General features: G+C 40.0%; 1 protein-coding gene across 5 annotated transcripts in view; it reads left to right on the forward strand.

Annotated features, from left to right (window-relative positions):
- Positions 1-24,903, forward strand: part of plxna3 (plexin A3) — a 314,725-nt gene that overhangs the window by 36,456 nt on the left and 253,366 nt on the right. For all 5 annotated transcript variants that reach the window (XM_039773770.1, XM_039773774.1, XM_039773773.1 and 2 more), the window contains exons 2-3: positions 5,538-6,815; positions 7,194-7,376. In XM_039773770.1, coding sequence (XP_039629704.1) covers positions 5,619-6,815; positions 7,194-7,376 — 1,380 coding nt within the window. In that variant the 5' untranslated portion in view covers positions 5,538-5,618. The remainder of the gene's footprint in view (positions 1-5,537; positions 6,816-7,193; positions 7,377-24,903) is intronic.

Here is a 24,903-nt window from a genome sequence, read left to right on the forward strand (position 1 = left end):
GTCTGATCCCTAAAGATGTACATGTTTAGATTAACTAACACACTAGTTAGACCTCATCTGGAGTACTGTGAATCAGGATATAAAAAAGAACTAGCAGTGCTAGAAAAAGTCAGGGGAAGAGCAACTAGGCTAATTCCAGGGCTACAGGGGATGAATTATGAGGAAAGAATTAAAGAGCTGAGCCTTTTCAGTTTATGCAAAAGGAGATTACAAGGTGACATGATTGAAGTGATTAAAATTATGAAGGGAATTTGTTCAGTGGATCACAATTGCTACTTTTAAACGAGTTCAACAAGAGCAGAGACACATCTGGAAACTTGTTAGGGGGAAATTTCGAACAGGCATCAGGATGTTTTTCTTTATACAGAGAGCCATAGACACTTGGAAGAAGTTACTAGGTAGTGGGGTAGACAGTAGGACTTTAGAAAACTTCAAAACTCAACTTGATGTTATTTTGAAAGAGATAGGACTGATGAGCTTTGCTGGGCTGAATGGTCCGTTTTGGTCTAGATCAGGGGTCCTCAATCACGGTCCTGGAGAGCCGCAGTGGCTGCAGGTTTTTGCTCCAACCCAGTTGCTTAATAAAAAGCACTTATTGCTAAAGTAACACTTCTGCTTCACTTTAGTGATTTTGAGCCCTTATTGCTTAATTTTGTCTTAAACAGCTACTTTAATTGCTCCTTATTATCAATAACATGCAAATGACAAGAGAGAGCAGCATTTCTCCATTTAGCTTATTTACATTTACACCTGTGTGTATTTATCTGCACTATTGGGTTTAATTAAACACTTGGAAGAAAAATGAAGAGAAAAAAGTGAAGGACTGAGAATTACTCGTCCATTTTAGCCTTCAAATCATTTGCATGATAGAAAGGGAAAGAAAATCTAGGATATGAGAATGACCTGACATAGCAGAGTTAATTTAATTTCATAGCTTGTTAGTGCTTTATTGGCAAGAATTGCTTTCTAATTAAGCAACCAGGTCAGAACAAAAACCTGCAGCCACTACGGCTCTCCAGGATTGGATTGAGGACCCCTGGTCTAGATGTTCTAAAAATTAATGTCTATAAATTGGCCCTGTGTGTGTGTTTATCTGAGAGTAGGTTCTGCCAACATCGGCTACAGCTTCCCATGACCATGAACTGGAATATGTGGATTTGAGAATGTTAATATGTTTACATTTTTTTTAAATAACAAGTTTCTTAATATCTTCAAACCTTTTGTACGTGTAACATAAAACAACAACAAATTTGAAGCAGGCACTGTTATTGACTTAATGATAATTTGATCCCACCTCTAATACAAGCCAACGTCATGGTCAAACATCTTTTGTGGTCGTGTTCTAAGGTGGATCTCCACGTGCTGCTCAGATTATCCTCATTTTCACAAGTTCCTCTGTTTACAAATCTCTCTTTACCTGGATTTTGTCTAAAGTTTAATTTCCAACCCAGTCTTTCTGGCCTGTTGAACAAACAGATACAGAATCTGCAGTTTCTGTCAGTAGATCAACATTAATCATATAATCCACATCTGTGAACACCTGTTCCCGCATGGCTCTCACTACTGTATATACTGTAACTGTGGAGTTTGCGATAACCAAATCCAGAAATGGTAGAATGATATTTACAGCAAGACTATGATCCTGTTGGATACCATTATTTTTTTTTTCACAACTTGCATTAATATGAATCATCTTCATTAGGTCTATTCTTTTGTTGGATGTTTACGTACTTTTAAGGAGCAGCCTTTTTATCTATAACCTGTATTCAGCACTTTAAACCCATTATTTAATTACCTCTTTTCCCACTACCTGCATGTCAGTCAGTTAAGTTTTAATTTTATGTAACACAATATTCAAAATTAAGACCTGGCTTTACTCCTTCTTCCATAATTTGGTTACACATTTGAGGCCATAGGTACCAATCTTCAATTCACTCTGGCAGAGATGCCGGTCCCTCCACAGGACCCTTTTTCACCTAATTCAGAAAAGAGGAATGGTACAATCATGACACACTTTATGGGAGCAACTGGTCATTTTCATCTTTCTCTTCTTAGTGAATAAATCATGTCATCTTGTCTCAGTGCATCATCCCAGCATTGATACCAAAATGACTGACTTTCTTTAAACAATCAAGCTAAATGACTTGCATTCACTCCAAAACAAGCTAGATTGCTGCTGACGTTCAGTAACTTAATGAGCTGGCCAGCTCGATTGACGTTCATCAGCTCATTGCGTATGGGCTCTGCATGCCTATCGTTTCCATTTTCAGGATTCATTTTGCATTTATCCTTGCAATTTCTGTAAATTATTTTCCTATTCAACATGCTCTTTAAGGTGTTGAGGAAAATCAACAAGTAATTATTTAGTCTGTTTCAACTGTAATATGAATCACCCAGGAAGGAAGGTTCTATCTCACACATCTACTGTAAACTAAAGACCTCAAAGGTAAAGAAATGTTTCAAATAAGATGAGACATTCAATTCATAAAGCTTGATTGGTTAGATAAAGATTACTGTGGTGGTTATGCAGGAATTACTATTAAATCTGGTGGTGCAGCAGCCCCAATGGAAAGAACTATCCATAATTTAAACCTGGTAACCTACTATGGACAATTTTCTCCTTAAGCCCATTGTTATATTTTTACAGGGCTGTCTTAACAGCATCGCAGGCCCCCGAGCAAAGTAGTGTGCTAGGGTCCCTGTTTTGATAGCTAAACAGAAACATATATAGGCATCAGAAATATTCACTTTAGCTCCAAATATTAAATTTTTCAACTTAAAATAATTTATCGAGCACATCTATCTCGTTTAAAATTGTCCAAAATGTTTCCAGGGCAAGACCCAACTTGTAAACGTTGCAATCGAGTTCCAGCCTCACTAGGCCACATGTTTTTGGCGTGTACCAAATTAACATCATTCTGGACAAAAATCTTTAAAAACCTTTCAGACAGCCTTGGTGTCAAAATCATTCCTAATCCTATAACAGCTGTTTTTGGTGGACTTCCAGATGGGCTTAAGGTGGAGAAGGACAAACAAACTGTAATTCCCTTTACTTCACTATTAGCACGTAGACTTAATTTTGCTCAACTGGAAGAATCCTAACCCACCTCTGTTAAGTCAGTGGGTAATTGTTATATACTATTTGAAATTAGAAAAATCAAATTCTCACTTAGAGGATCTGTTCAAAACTTTTTTTTTTAAACATGGCAGGATCTAATCAATAACGTTATATAATTAGCATTTATATTGTGGGAAAAGACTCTTTTCTCTTTTTGCTACTGTTAACAGTTTTGCTCTGGTTGTTGGCGTTCCTCTCTTTTTCATGGGTGGGGGTAGATTTGAATTTAGTTTTGTTAAGTTTGACTTGATTGTATGGAATGTTAAATGCTTTTTAATAAATTCAATAAAATGTCCAAAATTCTATTTTTCAGTCAGTGTTATTTTAAACAGCTTTTAACCAAATAAGATGAACTTATACCACCTTCTTCTCAGTCTTCTAATTACCACCAGACAGCAGTTGTTCTGGACAGGTTACCCTCAATGGAGTTTTCTCATGCTATTGTATATTGATTAATTATGTTTTAATCAATTCAGTTTAAAGTCTCAGAGTATAAATGATATTCATATTAAATTGTGCTTCCCTGTTAAGGGGTGGTTTGCTTCTGTATTCAATACTCTGTGATGCTTGTATCCTCACTGGAAAGTTCTGTCTTTCAGTATGGGTCTGTTGCTTCAGTGCTGGCTAACAAAAATGTTTTTTTATAATATGACATTTTAAAACCCATTGAAACCAGTTAAGGGTCGTGGTGTGTGGGCTTATGCTAGAAACACTGGGTAGCAACCTGTTGCAGAGTCCACATACAGAACACACACAAGGCCAGCTTAAAATTGCCAAGGCCATGGACGTTTGGTTGTGCGGGAAGGAAAATGGGAGTATCCTGTGAAAAAGCCACACAGACATGAGAAGAATATGTGAACTCCAGATAGTAACCAGGTGCAAGATTCAAACTCTGAAGCTAGATCTTTCAGGAGACAGTTCAAACCACTACAATTATAGAGACAGATCTAGTCACTGTTCATACTGTTATAGTATGTCTATATGAAGGCACTCTTGTAGAAAGGCAGCTAAGTTTCAACATTAAAGCCTGGGCAATAGACATTGAAACCAAAGATCATTGATTAAGAAAATCCTACAAAAAATAAGCAGATGTGCAGAACAGATCCTGGTGGTACCTTAAGGCTGACAAGATGATTCTTACTAATAGCCTGCTTTGAGTGGGAAAGTAGGTTGACCATTGTTACAATGTTCAAATAACTATTAAAACAATAGAATCCTTATAAGTCGTCTGGCACATTTTTGAACCCATTGAAGCATTACACAAAATAAGGAACAAAGTAGTAATCGTGACCATAGGTCACCTGGGTTAACTGCTGGCTTGGAAGCTGCCACATCCTTTTATTCTCCTTTCAGGGTATACTATTACAATGTGGTTCATTCCGGAATTGAAGGTGGCGTTTACCAGTGTAAACTTTCTGACTTGGAACCTTTGGTATGTGACGTGACACTTTCACGGTGGTTTCCATGGCAACAGATAGGTCTGGCAGGTGTCCTTACGTCAGTATTTTTGCACATTTGCTTGAGGTGAACACAGACTATTGAAGCAGTTATTAAAAATCTCACAGTTTTAGCTGACCTATAGCCACCAATGACAGTTGAAATAATTGATAAAAAGTCTTTGTCTTTTTTATATGTAACTTCACTGCCCCCTCTGGCTCTTAGATTTAACCAGATGTCTCATTGCTACCATATTGCTTTGTGTATTGTTGCACAGAGGTAGAAGAAATTTGTGACAAATTACAGTTGCTGCAGTGAACAATAAATTAATTTTACATTGTATGGTGGTGTGTAGGTTCAGTTCCTGACCTAGTCTGTATGGAATGTGTGCATTTTCCTTGTGTTCAAGTACTTTGATTGTTTCCCCCCAAATTTTCAAGATTTTCAGATGGAGACTATAAATTGCCCCAGTATGAGTGAATGTGTCCCATGGTGGATTGCCAGCTTGTGTTAATATCAGTTGGGAATGGCTGGTCTGCCTGCCGTATTGTAATTTTAAAAACGGATTTTCAAAATGGATGATAAATGATAACATTTCCATTCCATCTTCAAGCCCGTTTAATGCAATTCAGGGTTGTATGGGGCCAATTGGTATCCCAGCAGAATTGGAATTAACACACAGATATGACAGCAACCCATTACAGAGTTTCCAATTAATCAAATATGTATAGTATATACTTGTGGGATGGAAAAGGAGAAGAGGAGGTTCCAGGGAAAATGACAGCACAGACAGGGCAAGAATATACAACATACTCCACATGGACAATAAAACAGACGAGGGATTTGAACAGTAACAGTAACTTCCCAATACTGGGAAGACAGCAACACTAATCACTATGTCTCCACACCAGCCATTAAAAGTGATTAACATGCAGAAGTAAGACTCTTCAATAAGTTTGTCCTTTCCCTTTTTGTTTTACAGAAATGAATCCCTAACGCACAGGACAAGCTCAAGAAGGCAGAAGATCATTGTGGCTCCCCCTTCCCCCCCAGACAACCCGAGATGAAACCTTGGTGGTTACATATAGCACTTATCCTGAGCCATGTTCACCTTTCACTGGAGGCCCCTGCCGTTCTCTCCACTGATAAACCTCCAGAACTGGGTGTATTTCAAGTCACCGACACAACTTTGACACACTTGACTGTTCACAGGGTGACTGGAGATGTGTTTGTTGGCGCTATAAACCGAATCTACAAGCTCTCGGCAAACCTGACTGAGCTTCGTGTGCATGTTACAGGCCCGGTTGAAGACAACAGTTGGTGTTACCCTCCTCCCAGTGTCCGTTCCTGCACTCACAAGCTTGCTGCTTCTGATAATGTTAACAAGTTACTCTTGGTGGATTATATGGGAGATCGTCTAGTGGCTTGTGGTAGTGTGTGGCAAGGTGTTTGTCAGTTCTTAAGATTAGATGACCTCTTCAAATTAGGTGAGCCACATCACAGGAAGGAACATTACTTGTCTGGAGCTAAAGAAGCAGATGGCATGGCTGGGGTAGTGGTGGTCAAAGAAGATGCTAAGACTGCAGACAAAAAAGGAAGCAAGAAGGGTAGCAGCCATCTTTTTGTGGGTGCAGCTATAGATGGAAAATCTGAGTATTTCCCTACCCTTTCTAGCCGTAAGCTTGTGGCTGACGAGGAAAGCGTTGAGATGTTTAGCCTGGTTTATCAGGATGAGTTCGTTTCTTCCCAAATCAAGATCCCATCAGATACACTCTCCCTTTACCCTGCCTTTGACATCTACTATGTTTATGGCTTCTCTAGTCGTAGTTATGTGTATTTCCTAACCCTGCAACTGGACACTCAGCTCACTCAGCTGGATGCTGGTGGAGAAAAATTTTTTACCTCCAAGATTGTCCGCATGTGTGCTGATGACTCAGAGTTCTATTCGTATGTGGAGTTCCCATTGGGTTGCACTAAAGATGGCGTGGAATACCGCCTTGTGCAAGCTGCATATAAGCACAGGCCTGGGAAGAAGCTGGCACAGGCTCTTGGTCTCTCAGAGGATGATGATGTTCTGTTTGTGGTGTTCTCGCAAGGCCAGAAGAACCGTTCCAATCCACCTAGGGAATCTGTTCTCTGCCTGTTTTCCCTTCAAGATGTGAACGAGGCCATGAGGGAAAGGATCCAGTCTTGCTACCGTGGAGAAGGAAAGCTATCGCTGCCTTGGCTGCTCAATAAGGAGTTACCCTGCATTAATACGGTGAGTGTCTGTGTGCCTTGGAAAACCCATACTTGTTGTCGTTTAAAGATGGTGGCAGCATTGTTTGTTAGGGATCTTTGAAGGTCTTGGAGCATATTTCCAAGAGACCTGTGATCTCCCTTTGTGGTGCATGTGAGGTGATCCACACTCTCCTTTATACAATTTTCTTCTTCCTAGAAAAGGTGATGTTAACTTTCAAGAGATCTTGTAATGCCAGTACTGTAATTGCAAAACAGATCTTCTTTAACTAACTGTTGGGTGAAAATTGATTTACTATGGTGTAAATGTATACTTATCCAAAAAGGAAAAAGTAAATGCTGCTTCTTTGTGTAAGAATGTCCTAAAATAACTTATTTTCATTTGCTGTCTTTTCCCTAGCCTATGCAAATTGATGACAATTTCTGTGGCCTCGTCCTGAATCAGCCTTTGGGGGGTTTGCGTGTCATTGAAGGAACACCACTGTTTGAAGACCGATCAGATGGGATGGCAGCTGTGGCTGCCTACACATATGGGGAACATTCCGTAGTGTTTGTGGGAACACGAAGTGGCCATCTAAAAAAGGTAGGCTTGTCAGCATCCCCTCCTTCCTCTAAACCATGTCTGGATTCCACCTACTGCTTTATAAGTTAGGGCAAACTAGAAGCACAGAGATTCCTTGCTGATAGCAACCATTTCTCTGGTTCAGTTGGAAAAGCCAGAGCCCCGGTTAACGACCTGCTAAGTCTGTGTTCTGCATTGTTGAATTGACGTGCTTGGCGTCTTGCTGGGTCTCTAGCTTTTTCTTGGCTCGGGCTCTCGATTCCCTGCTGTCGTAATGTCAGAGCTGGAGCACAGTGCATTAAGCATTTGATTCTTTTCTGATGTCTGCATTTGCTGAAATTGTGCTGGCTTTGAACAAAGGAGAAACTGTCCCAGCCGCAGTGTGTATTTTTTTTCTTTTTGTAATGCTATGCTTTATCAAAATACTTACAAAATGAAGGGTAAATTCTTTCCTTTGACCAGTAGTGGTAATAGAAATGGGGGGCTGGTGGATTCATAACTACCTCTGTGCTGCTTTATTTCAGGCGGTGTGGTTTATGAGTGAAGCAGCAACACTATGGAGACTGGATATGCCCTTAAGGGATGCTTGCCTCCATAGTACCTATGAAGACCTTTTGTCACTATGGAGCTAAAGCTTACTGCACCGAACCTTTACATACATTCTGTCTCAACAAAAACTTAATTTAGCAAAAAATTGCAGCCACTCCAGGACAAAGACAAAATTTGTACTCCTCTGCATACAGACACAAAAGCAATTATCTTACACAATGACCATACTAAACGTTGCAGAGAAGCTTTAACTTTATTTGGTGTTTTTGGAATTTTCTAGAAGAGGTCATTTTTGAGACGGTTGTTGTGTGTTTTACATTTTGGCCAAATACAAGTCTGGAATGTCACACTAGACAAGCTACCCCAGGCTACTAGACATTGAGTACTATGGCAGTTAGCCTTTACGATGACCACCCACTGCCAGGCCAGCCACAGAGTGTGTTTCAAGATCACCTGTTGCTGAACAAGCACCGGACCTGCAAGTGAATTTTGGTCATAATGCAATTTCCGCTTATATAGTTTGTATTTTAATGTGGCAGCGGCAGTAGTTATGTTACCTTAGAAATCTTGACGATAAGCCCAGCTCTATGACCGTCCTTCTGGAGTTTGAATGTTTTCCTTTTGTAGGTTTTCACTGGTTAGTCCAGTTTCACCCACCATCCCAAATATGAACGTTAAGCTAACTGACACTCTTCGTCTGTGAGTGTGCTCTGTAATCCAAGTTTGCTTCCTCCCTTATACCCAATCTTTCCAATACAAATTTCAGTAATCAGTAACCAGAAAATAAAAGAAGCTGATTCAGAAAGGGGGTGAACATTTTTAATTTTCTTCATAGTGCATCTTTTGCCTCTCAGATTGTATCTAGTGTATTACTGTGATCAGACGCAGGACCTTCAACTGTTTCTTTCCATCACAATAGTGACAAGCAAGTACCCAGCAGCTGTAAAAAACATTCGAACATGGTACAGCTCATCAAGGTTCATTTTCTGCTCCCGCTTCAAGGTCCATTGTTTTAGCTGCCACAATTGTTGATTTTTATAGAGGAATGCAGAAATGTGAAGGAGTGCCAACAACCTCCCAGCTTTGTGGATGTAGTGGGGTTCCTTGACTATTGCACTGCCATGTTTTCTCTTATTTGTGGTAATCGTTCCTTTTGAGTCAAACAGAAATAGCAACGATTTCTGTGCTGCTACTTGGTAAATAGCGTGCCTGTTGCTTTTGTCACTGAGGTTAATAACCCAGTAGGAGGCAGGTCAGAGGTTAACAGTTGCACATTTTCTTCATTCGTCTTCAGACTTCTGAAGGGCTTTGAGTTGTTCTCGGACAGCTGAATAATAGCGCTAGAGGTTTGTTTTCATTGGTGAAGCTGCTGGCACTCTGGATTAAAATGTAAAAGCTGAAGTTTCATGTAAAGTGCATCTCCAGATGTTCAGTGACGCACTGCACAAATATGCATTTGATGCACAAGTATCCATTTCATTGCTTTGGTTTTGCTTGGTTGTTAAAAGTGCACACTCATTTATTGTGAGGAAAGGTGTCACTTTCTTGAATGAAGAAAGGAAAAAAAATTGAGTGGAGGCCCCGCATAGCCAGTAGCTTACTACATGGTACATAAACCATGCGTGCTGCAAAGCATGCTTGCTGTTGACCTGTCTCAGTTTATCATTTGATCTTCCTAGATGATAATGATGGATACCAGTTTGGTAAAGAATGTACATTGATGTCTAAACACATCTACTTTCCTAATAAATACTCACCCTGTGGGCTAAGTGGTGAATTTATGCAAACAGTTTATAGAGAGTTCAAAATCACATTGTATTGCATCATAGTATAATTTCATGAACATGATCAGGCAAGGCTGGAAACAGCCCGGGAAATCTACATCTCTGGGCACATCCCCTTTCACTTATAAAAGGGCCAATAGCACTCATTCACTAAGGAATTAATTTCCCAAATCTATCATCATACGCCTTTACAGGATTGTGGGGAGAAATGGTGCAAGTCAGAAACCAAACCTCCACAGGATGCCCTCCGATGGCTGGTAAAATGTCACACTCAGCCACACACACGGTCCATTTTAAAGTTGCCATCTTTAGGGGATACTATGGTATCCAAAGAAAGCCCCCATGGACACAGGGAGATCTTGCAAATGCCACACTGACAAGCCATATCCAGGAGGTATGAGGCTGTTGTGCTAACTGCTACACCAATGTGCCATCTACTGTGTAAAATATTTCACAAATCCAAAAGGACAAAACTGTGAAAGAATTATAGAAAATATAATTGAATATAATTAATTTGTCTAATTTGGCTTCTAGGTTGCAAGTTACCAAAGCTGAGACTTTAAGACTTTAATTCATGGTCAGTCCTTCTTCTCAGCACAAATATTTGAGTGTTTCCATTTTTGAATTCCTTTTAGTAAAGATTCCAAAACACACTATTGTATTGAGCTGTCTATCTCCTTTAGTTTTTTGTGTGTGAATTTTTTTACTTGGTTGGCATTGGGGCCTTTTTTAAGGATTGCTAATATTAGGCAACATTTAAAAATGTACAGCTAGATGTTAACAAGACAACAAAGAATTGAGCATGAGGATATATTTGACTTGCATTTGTTAATTTTCCCTTCGTATACTGTGGGTCAAAAGTTCAACTTCAGATTTTCAATGGATTTACACATTTTAGGCATCCCTGAACAGGATCTGACCTCTTTCAGAGTGACGTCTGTGTGTACAGATGTGACACAGTGAGCATAATAACTCAAATGAATCACTCAATCTGAATGCAACTTGGCATTGCAGAATGCTTGAATCCTATTGATTTTAATCAAAATCACTCTAGTAGATTTTGTTCTACAGAGATAATGGTCTTGCATGTTTTTCTACAGTATTGTACTTGTAAAATAACAGTTTTATATACAGGAAGGCATGTGTTTGAAATATCAGATTTTTGTAATTTAAATAATTTGGCATCTGTTGATCTAATAACACAGCAAGTGGCATTGCTGGCAGTCATCTCTTGGACTTTAGTTTGGTTTCCAGTTGAGTTAACATGACACACTCCATTAAAGAAAGCTAGGCTCATGTCTTTGAGTAGAATTTGTTGAGTGTGGCCTGCATTTAACTTGTGCCCTGTGTGAAGGCAACTTAAAGTGTGGAAGCTGGACTCTTGTGGAGATTCCCATTTAATTGCAACAATGCTAATTTAAGTAAAACAGAAAAATGGAAGGAACTGAAATAGTTTGTCTCATGTGATCTCTAAAACGGTTGCTTCTGTGGACAAGTGTGGCTCCAGCAGACACAAGTCTGATAATGAACGCCGACGTCTGGTCATCTTGTTTCTTATATAGGGAAGAATCTAAAAGGGGCAGGAGTTCCAGAAACGTCTGCAAGTGAGGCCAGTGCTCTTGATTGGGCTCTTCCTCCATTCCAGAGCTGGGAGAAGTTAGGAATTACATTTTGCCCAAACTCGTCCTCCATTTCACCTCTCAAGCAGAGCCTCCAACACACTCCTGTTACACCTTCATGGCACCTGTAAAGAGCCAAGCTCTGACTTGTACCTGTTACTGATGAGAAAAAAACAGGATCCTCCTTAACTCTTACCAGGTCAAAGCAGACCTATACAATTGACTAATTTATTTAGAAAAATGCAGGGCCGGTATATTAAATTATTATTCTAATTTAAGGTTGCCCTCTTCAGGTTTGCTTATACTTATTATTTTGAGTGCTTGAATTCCTGCAAAGTGCAAAATAAATATCTTTATGCCTCGGAGCATTTATAATTGTAGTCATGTCAACACAACAGCATAATTTTAACTTATTGTTAAGACTGTAAAATGACTTTTAGTACCCATCAAGGCATAAACAAGTGCATTAATATTCAGAATATATATGTAATCCACCTTAATAAAAGTAGAAGTGTGTGTCTGTGTATTTCTGTGTTCGTCCGGTTGCTATGTTTCTGTCATTTCAGCAGATGATGCATCACAAACATTTGCAGTAATAAAATGCATTGAATTTGTCATTCTAATAAATGGTGCATCACACACAGTAACATTGCTTTTATGAATCCCATACCAAATGGCATATAACAGAGACATACGTATTGCATTCGTCTTTCCAACAGATGGCGTTTCACAAACATTTGCATTAATGCTACATAAGTTTGTAATGTTTCATTTGTTGGAATGACAAATGCAATGCATTTACTTAGTCATACATTAAAAGATACATTCTAATAGATGGTATGCTGCAAATGTTAGGACTGATGTCTATATTGATAACTTAGATTTCAACCCATCTTAAATGGGTAGCATGGCTAGTGAACTTAGAGTAATATAGGTATAGTATAGCAAGGATCAAAATGTACCAACCCAATGCATGGTTTAAGAATGAGTCTGTGAATGATCAAATATAATACACGTATGCATGAAGTGTTTAAAATTATGATTATACACAAATCGTATTATTGTTTTTAAGATTAGGCGCCCAAAGGGGACATTAACATTAGGGACCTATAGGTAACTATACATCACCCCCACTAACTTTAAGGTTAGTATTTGTGGTTGGGGTAAGCTACTCTAATAATTTCCATCCATTATCCAACCCGCTATATCCTAACTACAGGAGTCTGCTGGAGCCAATCCCAGCCAACACAGGGTGCAGGGCAGGAAACAAACCCCGGGCAGGGTGCCAGCCCACCACAGGGCGCGCACACACACACACACACACCAAGCACACTCTACTCGACTTGCTCTCAATCCTACTTTTTGTAAAAATTGATTGATTTGTATGGAATGATTACAATAAAATTAATAAAAAAAGAATCGTCAATGCACCTAACCTGCATGTCTTTGGGAGGAATCCGGAGTACCCAGAGGAAACTCATGCAGACACGGGAAGAACATGCAAACTCCATGCAGGGAGGACCTGGGAAGTGAACCTGGGTGTCCTAACTGCAAGGCAGCAGCGCTACCCACAGCACCACCATGCCGCAACTCTAATAATTTAAAATCCAAAAATTAAGTAACCGATTTATGTTACGATAATAGAAAAGTACCAAGGAATTTGTCCAGTGGATCGGGACTGTTATTTTAAAATGAGTTCAACAAGAACATAGAGACTCAGTTGGAAATTTGTGAAGGGTAAATTTTGTACAGACATTAGAAAGTTTTTGTTCACACAGAGAGCCATAAGCACATGCAATAAGTTACCAAGTAGTGTGGTAGACAGTCGAACTTTAGGGAACTTTAAAACTAGACATTATTTTGCGGGATTTAAGTGAATAGGATTGGCGAGTTTTTTTGGGTTGAATGGCCTGTTCTCATCTAAATTATTTTAAATGTCTGACTTTATATTATCCCCATACCATCATGTTTTTGTTAGCAATTTAAAGAACAGAAACGTACACCTAAAAATCCAGTTTCCTCATCATAAACTTGAAAGAGAATGGCTGGCCCCTATAGACACGCACTTGTTCTCAGTTCAGCCAAGAGCACTACTGAACATTTTGAAGAGAGTCTGGGAAATATGAAAAGGTGTGTGTATTCCATAGTGAACTACCATCTTCCCCAGAAACATCATAATTGGCTGATTTATGTGTGATTTTAGTAACAATGTAGTGTACTGTATACTCTTAAAAGCATGTTAACTATTTTATACTGCACACATTTTGGCTAATCACATCCGAAAATATGGTTGAGAGCTAAACACAGAAAACCATTCTAACACCTAAACAAACTCTTTAGTCACAGTAATTTGCAACAAATGTATGCTTATGTACAGCCACGTCAACAGAACAACTAGTAGTCTTTAGATGAGTTTTGATTGGCTGACAAACTTACATGTAAGTACACTAAATCTAACATGTACTGCCTAAGACTTTATGTCCCAAACAATATTCCGTATTATTCTGAAGTGTGTTAAGCACACTCTGTTTTGTCCGCACTTACTTCATTTTGGCTGTGCTCCCTTTTGCACTCATACAGCTATAAATCGTGTCTCAGTCTTTTACATTCTGACCTGCCTTTGGAGTGCTTTGTTCACTAGACTTTCCCTTTGTGGAATGTGTCTGAGCCAGTTCTTTCTCTTTGCTTAAATAATGAGCAATTGTTCAAGTCCTGAATTTGCCGTACCATCAGAACTGAGAGTTGCTCTAAAGTATTTTGTAGGCTGTCATCCAAATACTGCTAAGTGTTGAGGGCAGAAAAGGGTGGTGACCCTCACAATTTAGGCACAAAGGTCCAATTTACCACATGTGTTGAGCTTTTGTAATTTCAGATCTTTATTTTGTAAGTTGAACAGTTTGCATTCTTTTGGTTAGTAGAATGTTCCATTTATTTTTATTCATACTATAGTGCAAAAATGGTTCCATGTTGGTGACAAGCGGTATTATGGTAACTGTAAGGCATACAAGTATTGTACCCTCTCAAAGCCATGCCAATGTGCAGGGAGAAACTAAAATTATTATCTATACAGGGATAACTTGTCCCCTTCACCATTTGCTGTGGTAATCCTCCATATTGTCTAGACAGAGGTTAAAGTCTGCCAGCCTCGCTATACCTAAGTTGCACATTTATGAAGCTGGCTGTCACTTTAATGTTTTGTAAAATGCTCTCCTTTTGGCCTCCAAACTTTTATTTGGATTCCTTTAAGTTGACTGGTATCTGAATACTTGGTAAATTCTTAATTTTGCTTTACAGTATCTCCTATCCCCTTGATATGTACTCACTTCAGTGCACTTACACTGTAACTGCGCTGCTCTGCACCCTCAAGTACTTTCACTAATCTAATGTGCCTTCATAAGGTGTCACAATTCATCCCTAAACTCTTTATCCTACAAGCACGCAAGCTTCAGCTGAGGCCCTGGTGTGACTGTTCTTTCAGGGCTTCAGTCACTAGAATGATATCATAGAAGACTTAGGCCTCATGTGCCCCCAGCTCTGCAAAACCCCACTTGCGTGACCCAGTTACAACTTTATAAGGTGTGAGCCATGAAAAATGAATTCTTTGTTTGGAGTTATGAAGATTTTGTTTTACAATTATTTAGACTTGTGTTTTGCAATATTTATATTAAAGAGTCAATTTTCCAGAAGTTGAAAATTTGCCATTTGAGCTATGTGGATCTGCTTAATTTTGCCTATAAAAAATTCAATAGTTCTATTAAAAGTGTTGGCAGCCCTCGATGACCACTGTAATGTTCTGTCTGCTGTGTAATTTTAAAGGCTTAGTACATGTGTACTGCTCAGAGACAGAGAGGCAGTGGCAGACAAAACAAAGGGGTTTCCTCCTGCAAATATAAACTGGGCCTAATTGTAGACCCAAACCAAAGATTCTCCAGTTCCATAAATTGTTGCACCCTGTTGTCCATTCTTTACCCTACTTAGTTCTGCCTGGACTAACCCCAACTAATTTAGCTTTCCCCCATAACAGGTATAGCTCTGCTTCCCTTTCTCTTATTAATAAGTCCGTCTGGCTTATTGCTATTTATGGACATTCAATTTCAGAATGCTAAAACCCATGATAATCTACTCATCCAAACATTTATGAATTAAGAAAGTAAATGAAAAACAGGTGCGTAAAAGAAGTGCCTAATAAAATCATAGTAATAAAAGTCAGCAAAAATGTTTGTAGTCTCTGAAATTTGTTTTAGGCCAGTATAGTTGGTTTCCTTGCTGTGCTCCAACCTGCAAAAAAGTCCTTCTCTCTATAGTCCCATCTTAGTAGATGGTTTCTAATAAGCCTGCAATTGCTTGATATCCTGAGCCCATCCTAAACCCACCCCTTCTCTATATCTTCTCGCCACTGCTGGGAAAAGTGAGATGAGGAAATTTAAAGTTGTCTTCTAAAGCTAGTTACACATTTCAGAATGTATACACTGTAGTTTGTTCTCTGTTGAACACCTCAGAAAGCCCAAGAACCTGAAACCCAATGAACCGGACCACTACATATGAAAGGGGTATAATGTGTATATGTGTGTAATACATATAATAACGTGTGCATATGTACAGTATGTATATGTATATATGGTTTAGTAATGAGAGCACAAATGAAGAAAACAACAGCTTAACATTAAGAAGCCTACCTGCTGTCCTTCCTGGATGATGTTTCCCTCACTACGAAGGAGTCTTCCACTTTGCTCTCTTCCAATCAGCAGTGACAACCTGTAGTCTTAGAGGCTCCTTCTAGTCTGTTGAAATCACATGACTGGTTTCAGGATTTACTCTTAGGGTTAAGGAGGTAGTGAAGGTTGTGATGCTAATGTTGATGTTGGTTGGTAATCCTAGCCAAGTTTACACCCCATTATGTCATGGTGGTTTAAACTGCAGACACCTTCTCATTTTACCTGCGGTTTTCAGGAAAGCATTTTTGTGTTTTTTGTAGCGAAACTACTATTCCCTACTGGCTTTTTCATTCCTACTTGAACCAGTGGCATGGTTCTCCTTAAGGAGATACAGTATTCTGAAATATTGATTCTGGTGGACCCTTAGCCTGCACTTCGTCTTCAGGAAGCTGCTCACTTCAGCTCCTTTGATACATAAATTGTGGCAAAGCCATCATGAGACAAACAGTACTTAAAGAAGCGACAATTAAACTAGTGATGGAGGCTTGAGGGGGTGAAGTTAAAGTTTAAAGCTTCTCCTGATGATACACCATCACATTGTTTCCAATAACTGAGCTGCTGTTTTTACTTTGACATCCAGTAAAGGGCTACTCTTGCTTTCCATTTGGCGTGATGTGTTGCTCTCCATGTGAAGTGCAGCTCTCCTCTTTTTGCCCCCCTACCTCCTGGGCTAGACTTTGTGTTGGATTAGGCAGCTCCTCATTGGGGACGACTGATGTTCACTTTCATCTTCTGTTTTGCCTTTTTAAGGCACTTTTCTTTCTGTCCTGCTTAAAACACATCCAACATGAAACGCCTTCAGAGCACTTTGATGTGTGGAAGCTGCCTGTAAAAAGGGGGGAAAAACACAGTTTATAGACAGGCTGTCTGCATGACATGATCCTCCTAGATGTGTGACCGGCTGACCTACTAATATTCGGTGGTTTTGTACAAGTAATGGAATAACAGCGCTGGGAGGGTCTCACTGTTGCAAGGAAAGCCATGCTATGTTTCTGCTACTGACTGCAGCCCGCCTTTGCATTTTGGACATCCAGAATGCTGTGCAAGGTACCCTTAAGACCTCAAAAAGCCCCAACCTGAAAGTGACCCTGGGAAGCAGAAAGCTTTAAATGAGGCCTTTCCCTTTGTTTAGTTTAGCTCTGCACTGGCAACACTTTAACAAGCTTTACAATGAAGGAGTGCAACTGCTATGAACTTTAAGGGCAGGAGGTGAGGGGCCTGTGAGCCTATTAGACATAAAAGGTCTGGTGGCATATATTGACATATTGCATTTTTTCGAGATACATGCTTATACTTGGGTCTGTTTCCTCATGAATCATCTCCTTACCCCCTTTCTAAGCTTAAATTCAGGCATGATTTGCAAAGTTCAGCTGCAGTTGGGTTAAATACAAGGGCAGCTCAAATTTGACTCAATTGTTTAGCACTCAATGTGACAAAGGAAAGTATGATTTGTGAAATAACAGCTATGTTGGCGAGAAAAGTATGGCGTTCCTGATTTTTAGTAGAGAACCATCCCACCCTCTGCTCTGTCTCCTGGCTGGTTTCCAGCTGGAGTGATGGTCTTTTAATTAGAAAGTCCATTAAAGCAGGCAGACAGTCAGGTTGACTCCCCGTATATGCATACACACTCCATCACAAGCCCATCACCTCCCAGCCTCCGTGGCAGGCGCCAATCGGCATACAACTCTTGAAATCAGCCTATAATTGGCACTTTGAGAGATGAAAATGACTGCAACCCGAGCATATCACTTAATAACGTGCCTTCTCTCAAACCGCACCCAACCCAATCATTTGTCTTCATGTTGTTGTTGTTCCTTTTTTTTCCTTTTTTACTTACACTTCCCACTTCTTTTGGAATGTCTGCTTTCAGGATCTGTCTGTACTCTGGGTAGACAGATCGGAATGTCATCTGCATCAGACTTTGCCCAAAAAGAAGCAAACAGAAATGACCTGTCTGCTCCATTTGTGGGCTATAAAAACAATGTGTCAATGTAATGAGTTGGCTAATCTATCTATGAAATTAAAAAAGCCATTTTTAAATAATGCAAATGAGTGCCAGGAATTAAAAAGAAGTATAAAAACAGTGATTCGAATAATTTTATGTGCTTGATCTACCACTCTTAAAAAATCTTCCAAGTTTTCTCTAATTATAGCTATGTGCCCTAATGGCTAGTTGCACTTCTAAATCACTGCGTTACCCTTAGCAAATCATAGTGATGATAAATACTTATCTTCTGGGCTACTTTGTGTGAAGCGGAATGCCAAATAAATAAATAAAAATAAAAAAATACATATTGCTGATTGGGTTACTAAAAATCAATATCAATTGATGGTGAGAAACCCTGGTTCACAGCACATGCGCTGCTGAGAGAGAGAGATGCTGCGTTCCGGTCCGGGAGTACAGCTGCCCTTAGAACAGCTAGGGCAAACCTCTCTCGCTCTATCCGCCAAGCAAAGCGAGCGTATGGCAAAAAGATCCAGCACCACTTCAAAGACGCAAAAGACTCCCGCAGTCTATGGCAGGGCATCCAGGCTGTCACCCAGTACAAGCCAGCATCAAGCAGCTGTGAGGAGATGCCACACTCCCTGAGGAACTGAACAAGTTCTACGCACGGTTTGATGCACTGAACAACATGCCACCACGAAGCGACACCTCTCATCACCGACCAGACCATCTCTCTGCCTGCAGCTGACGTGAGGAGAACTTTCTCCAAGATCAACCCACGTAAAGCTGCCGGTCCGGACAACATTCCAGGTCGAGTGCTGAGAGACTGCGCTGATCAGCTCGCCGAGGTGTTCACAGACATCTTTAACACTTCACTGAGCCAGATGATCGTCCCGGCGTGCTTCAAGTCCACTACCATCATCCCAGTGCCAAAGAAATCTTCAGTTTCCTGCCTGAATGACTACCGCCCATCGCACTGACCCCCATCATCATGAAGTGCCTTGAGAGGCTTGTCATGGCACGAGTGAAGAGCAACCTCCCCCACTCACTGGACCCTATGCAGTTCGCCTATCGCACAAACAGGTCAACTGAGGACGCCATATCCACTGCACTTCACCTTTCCCTCTCTCACCTGGACAATAAAGACTCTTATGTTAGATTGCTGTTCATAGACTTTAGTTCAGCGTTCAACACCATCATCCCCCATAGACTGTGTGTGAAACTGAGCAAGTTGGGACTAAGCACCTCACTCTGCAATTGGATACTTGATTTCCTGTCAGAGAGACCTCAGTCCGTCCGAATCGGTGACACTGTCTCCAGCACCATCAGGCTGAGTACCGGAGCTCCTCAGGGCTGCGTTCTCAGTCCACTTTTGTTTACACTCCTGACTCACGACTGCACTGCCCTGCACAGACACGACCGTGGTGGGGCTCATCAAAAACAACGATGAATCTGCATACAGAGATGAGGTGAAGCAGCTGGCTGCCTGGTGCAGTGACAACAACCTGTCGCTGAATGTGGACAAAACTAAAGAAATGGTCATCACTTCAGGAAAGCTCGCTCCACCCACACACCACTTAGCATTCACGGTTCCACGGTTGAGACTGTAAAAAACACCAAGTTCCTGGGAGTTCACATCTCAGATGATCTCACCTGGACCACCAACACCACCTCCATCACCAAAAAGGCCCAGCAGCGTCTACACTTTCTGAGACGACTGAAGCGAGCCAACCTGCCCCCTCCCACCCTCACCATGTTCTACAGGGGCACTATAGAGAGCGTCCTAACCAGCTGCATCTCCACCTGGTTCGGAAACAGTACTGTTGCTGATATCAGGCGGATTGAAAGGATCATCAAAGCAGCTGGAAACATCATTGGAACGTCTCTTCCGCCACTGCAGGACATCTTCCACAGACGCTGCATCAAAGGGCCTCCTGCACTCGACCCTCTCATCCTTCACACGGACTTTTCACGCTCCTTCCTTCTGGCAGACGCTTCCGCAGCATCAGGTCTCGGTCTTCCAGGATGCGTGATAGCTTCTTCCCACAAGCCATAAGACTCATGAACTCACTCCCAGCCATCACACTTCCTCTTCCTACCTCTTCGTCTTTTTCTAGTTCTAACTTTATTTAAAAACTCTTAAACTTTATTTAAATGCATATTGCACATTCTCTAGTTTAAAATGTGTCACTTATTTATTGTCTATTTCATATGCCTATTTATTCTATATCCTCTGTTATGCTGTTCTATGTTTGTCTATACTGGAAACCTGGAGCCACGTCGTCTGTCCTCTATGTACCTGTACAGTGTATAGCAGAGATGACAATAAAGTTGACTTTGACTTTTGACTTTGACTATGGTGTCCATTTGAAATCTAAAAAACAAATCAAAAAACCCACTCCTCATAGTATTTCCTGAAATGCACTCCTATTGCGGTCTCTTCTGGACACATTCTTCTACCTGCCATGTCTCTTTTTTGCATCAAAATTTTGACCACCACTATTTTGTCATTAGTAGCACATATTTCCTTTCACTGGCAGGTGATCAAATTCTTTCAAGAGGTGATGGCTAAGCATTTGCCCCTTTTTGACAAAACTACTGAAAGGCTGAACCAAACCTGTCAGCCGCAGATGCATTGGCAGAGAGAACTGATGCTCCGATTACTGATTGAGTGCCTGTGACCACCATCAACAAATCGATTTCTAAAAAACTTGCATTGAACTCCTCCCTAGAGCTGATTATATGGCCCCTGTCAAGTGCATCTCAGACCACTTGAAGACACGCAGTCTTTTTGTTGCTTCTCAGGACTCTGCTACTACTGCTTTCTCTTTTCTGCCTGACTAAGAAGTGTCTGCCTCTCATTACTTTTGATTACCTCAGTACTGTGTACAATTTATATTGTTATTAAGGGACGCTTCTTTTAGTAAAGCTGCACACAGCCAGCTGGCACCCCTGGATGTTCCATGTGGTTGTGAATGCAGTGTGTAAGAGCACCTGTCTTACTGTTCATTGTGATTTCTGATGCACAATATATGGGCAGTGGGTTGTGCAATTCCATCTGAATGAATGAACTGAAACACCAGCGTTTGCTTGTTTCTTTTAAAGTTACATCTAAAAAGTAAATTATTAAAACATTGTTGCATGTATTTGATTTTCTGCCAGAAATGAATGTACACATTTTTATTTTATTTTATTATATAACTAGCTCTCTAAGCCTGTGCTGTAAAAAGCCCAGGGTCTTAGAAACTATTGAAATCGTCAGAAAAAAAAACTGAAATGTAGAGATGTCAGGTAATTGAAAGGAACTACTCTGGGGATCTCTCTCCTAGGAGGATTTGTTTTGCTGACATACTCGCATCTCTTGTGTGTTAGCAGGTAAGCGACTTTGTCTTTCGTCTGAGGTTTCGTTTTGCCGACATGCTCGACTTGTTTGTGCATTAGCAGCGGGAGGAAAAGTAAAGTGGATACCGTTTTGCTGATGTGCTCGCCTCACTTTTGGATTAGCGGCTAAGCGAGTGACTTTCTTTGTTTCATTTTGCTAATGTTCTGGCCTCGCTTGCGTATCCTCAGAGATGGAGCCCTTACCCCGACTCCACCTCTTACTTCCGGGCTGAATAGACACACACACTTCCCCGTGTAGACGTTTATATATAAGATGTTGATCTAAATACCATTTCACCAATTTTTCTTTCTTTAATTCATTCATTAAACTCAACCTGCTTAGTCCCATGCAACATCAAGAGGGGCTTGGGTCCATTATCATGCAAGGCAGTAACCAACCAAGAAGGGGTGCCAGTCTATGGTAGAATTGTTATTATTTTATAATATTTGTTATGATACAAGTGAAAATTGTTGAATAAGTGAACAAAGTGGATGGCAGCATACTTAACCTTTATCTATAGAAAAGAACAATTATTAATACTATATTTTGAACTGTTAAATATGTATAAAGTATGATTTATCCAAAATTTGGATGAGCAAAATTGGAAAGTTAATGTATTACCATTCCCATATAAAATATCACAATGAAAATTTGGTCTTTGATCTGTTCTTATTTTTTTGGAATTTTCCAGTCCTAGCATCTTTTTATTCCAACTTCTTGTAAACCATGTTTACCATATCTGAATGTGAGTCCCCAGAGCTGTACCGACCTTTCCCCAGCTCGGTCATAGTTTAGCCTAGGATGTCTTGCTCTGAGAAGAAAAAAAAAAAAAAAGAAGCAAAACACACCAAAGACAGCTTTGCAAAGGAAATTACCCACCTCCTCCTAAACAGCTTGTTTGTTTTGGCAGAACAAGAAACAACAAAACCACTTTCGCTGTAGCAGAGATTACTCGTAGCTGTGGGCTGGCCTCCTGAAACAGTAATAAGCTGGGGCCAGGCCTGCTCACATGTTACAGGAAGTAGCAGGCTTGGTGCCAGGTGTGACTTTTGGGACCTGGTGACCACTCAAAACGGCGCCAAAGGAGTTGATCTGATGTAGTCTAAAAGAAACAAATTCCATGAATCAGGGCTCACTGGGTTGTACAAGGTCCCATTTTTGTTACCCACTGTCCTGTAATCCATCATTGACTTGTAGACCTAAATTAGCTTTTGTCTGAGAAGCGTAATATGATGCAACCTTAGCACAAAAGCAGCTTGGATCCCCTGAGCATTTAGTTGAATGTTTTTGGTTAACTTTTTTTTTCAGGGAATCATATTCTTACAATGAAATGGAGAGAGAAATATCAGTACAGTTAACAACAGTAAGAATCAATATGCTCATTTTGTCTCTGCTGTTGCACTGCATACATTTATAGAAATATTTAAATGCCTTAAAGCCGCCATTTTGTGCTGCTTTTCATTTTTTTTTTGGTTAATGAAAAGGCAAGATTTGAAGTCAATCCCAATGTGTTGCCAAGCTGGTAAATTTCTGACAGCCACTGGTTTTGCTTTTGCGTTATTATTGTAGTGGTTTCCTACAATAACTCTTGTGTTTCTTCCTTTTGCCTGGGTGTCTGTGCTCACCCCCAAGACACTGGAGTCATGTTGCCCTGTTTTAGGATAAAATGGCACTGACAGCACAGTTGTCTGATGGGCCAGCTAAAAATAAACTATAATCGACTTCATTGTCAAATAATAAAGCAAATGGTCAGCAGTGTGGTCTAGTCACTGTGGCGCTGGACTGTAAACCAAAATGCTGTTGGGTCAATCTCCAGCAATGTGAGTCACAATATGAACTTGAATGGGTGAGTCACATAACCCACAAGTGTTCCACATTTAGGATGATGTTAACAATTTTGACATACAAGTAATTTGGGTAAACCTATCAACTGAATCATTTTAAGGCTGAAACAAAGCTGTCTGTGTACAAGTTTACAGAAAAAGTACAGCATATGTTTAATAAATTAGTCACTTTCCTATTCCTTATTCCTTCTATTTTTATTCTGACAGATTTGCTTCCAATTCTTGCTTACATGGGTGCTCACTTATCAATTAAAAGACTTACTTGGGCCCTGTGTCTGTTTCATTCCATAACAAAGGATTCCATATCAGTTAATTGTTCAATATTCTATAGTGTTCGGAGAGACAATTTTGAATTGTAGGCTACAGTAGCTATGTGGACAGTAATGTACTAATGAGAGATAACACATATGAGTTCTGCTACGAAGTACTCAATCAATTGTGAATCATCTCATTTCCCATTTCCCACAGGCATGCTTTTTCGGGTCACAGGAAGCAGAACCTGTCCCTGCAACACTGAGTATAAAGCAGGAGTCAACCCTGAAAGGGATGCCATCCTGTCACTGGGAACTCTCTTGCATATACCCACACTTAGAGCTGCCAGTTATGCATATCTTTGGTTACATGTGAGGAAACTGGAGTCTTGAAACATACAGATAGTGACCAGCCTGGGATTCAAACCCATCTCATTGAGGCTGTGAGGCAACAGTACTAAGAATTGTTCCATATGCTTTTATTCATTGGCTTTTACATTAAGCCATTCAAGTATGTGAAACAAATATGATTACATGTTTAATTCAGGATGTGAGCTTAACTGTATATCAAATAAAGAAAAATCATAGAAGTCCACTATAGCTTTTTTATTAATTACATTTTTCCCGTTTGATTTCTTATCTCACATTCCATCTGTTTTATGTGCACACTTGGCTGGCAGAAGAATGGAATGGGTTTTTTTTTCTGCCAACCAAATAGGCTTTTTAAAAAGATGGGGAGAAATACAAACCAAAAGCAATACAGGAAATTACAACTAGTGATCAAATATGCAATTGAATGTTTGAAGAAGCCAAAAGCACTGAAATAGAGGCTAAGACAAATGACAAAACTTCCTCCAATGCTATTCCAGTTAAATAAATAATTCAGCAAATACATTGGATCAATTTTAAAAGCCTCCAATTCACAAAGCAAAATCATATGAGAAGGAACCAGCAAATGAGCTAAATAAATATTTCTCCCAATATTTTACAAAAGAAGAAATCAATAGAAGGCTTCAGGCAGAAATGAAAACAAGCTCTGCATTTAGGTATTTTTAAATAGAAGAGTCAAATGTGCTTCAGGGAAAACATGCCTTAAGAGCAAATAAGATTTTTTTTTTACCAGTAGCATTGAAAGAAGGGAAAGTGTGGTATTTTTAAACTTCTAGAAAACCTAATCCAGTATTTCCTTCTAGTGGGAAAAACACATAATTACTGTAAAGTTGTAAATGGGGCCCACATACTCATGGGTGGAAAGAAAAATAAGCCTTGGACTTATGATTTTGTGATCCCCAAGGCTCAGAAAACTCAAAAAATAAGCTTCATACTTAAAATCAAACTTCCAGGTAGACTTCACAAGCATTAAATACTAGGTGCTCAAAATTCAAGCAGGAGGCTTGCCATCTGAAACTCCAAAATGGACCAAAGCTTATAACTTTCAAAAGAGAGAGGGGGACTGTAT

Source organism: Polypterus senegalus, chromosome 13, assembly GCF_016835505.1.
Source record: "Polypterus senegalus isolate Bchr_013 chromosome 13, ASM1683550v1, whole genome shotgun sequence".
Taxonomy (NCBI): Eukaryota; Metazoa; Chordata; class Cladistia; order Polypteriformes; family Polypteridae; genus Polypterus; species Polypterus senegalus.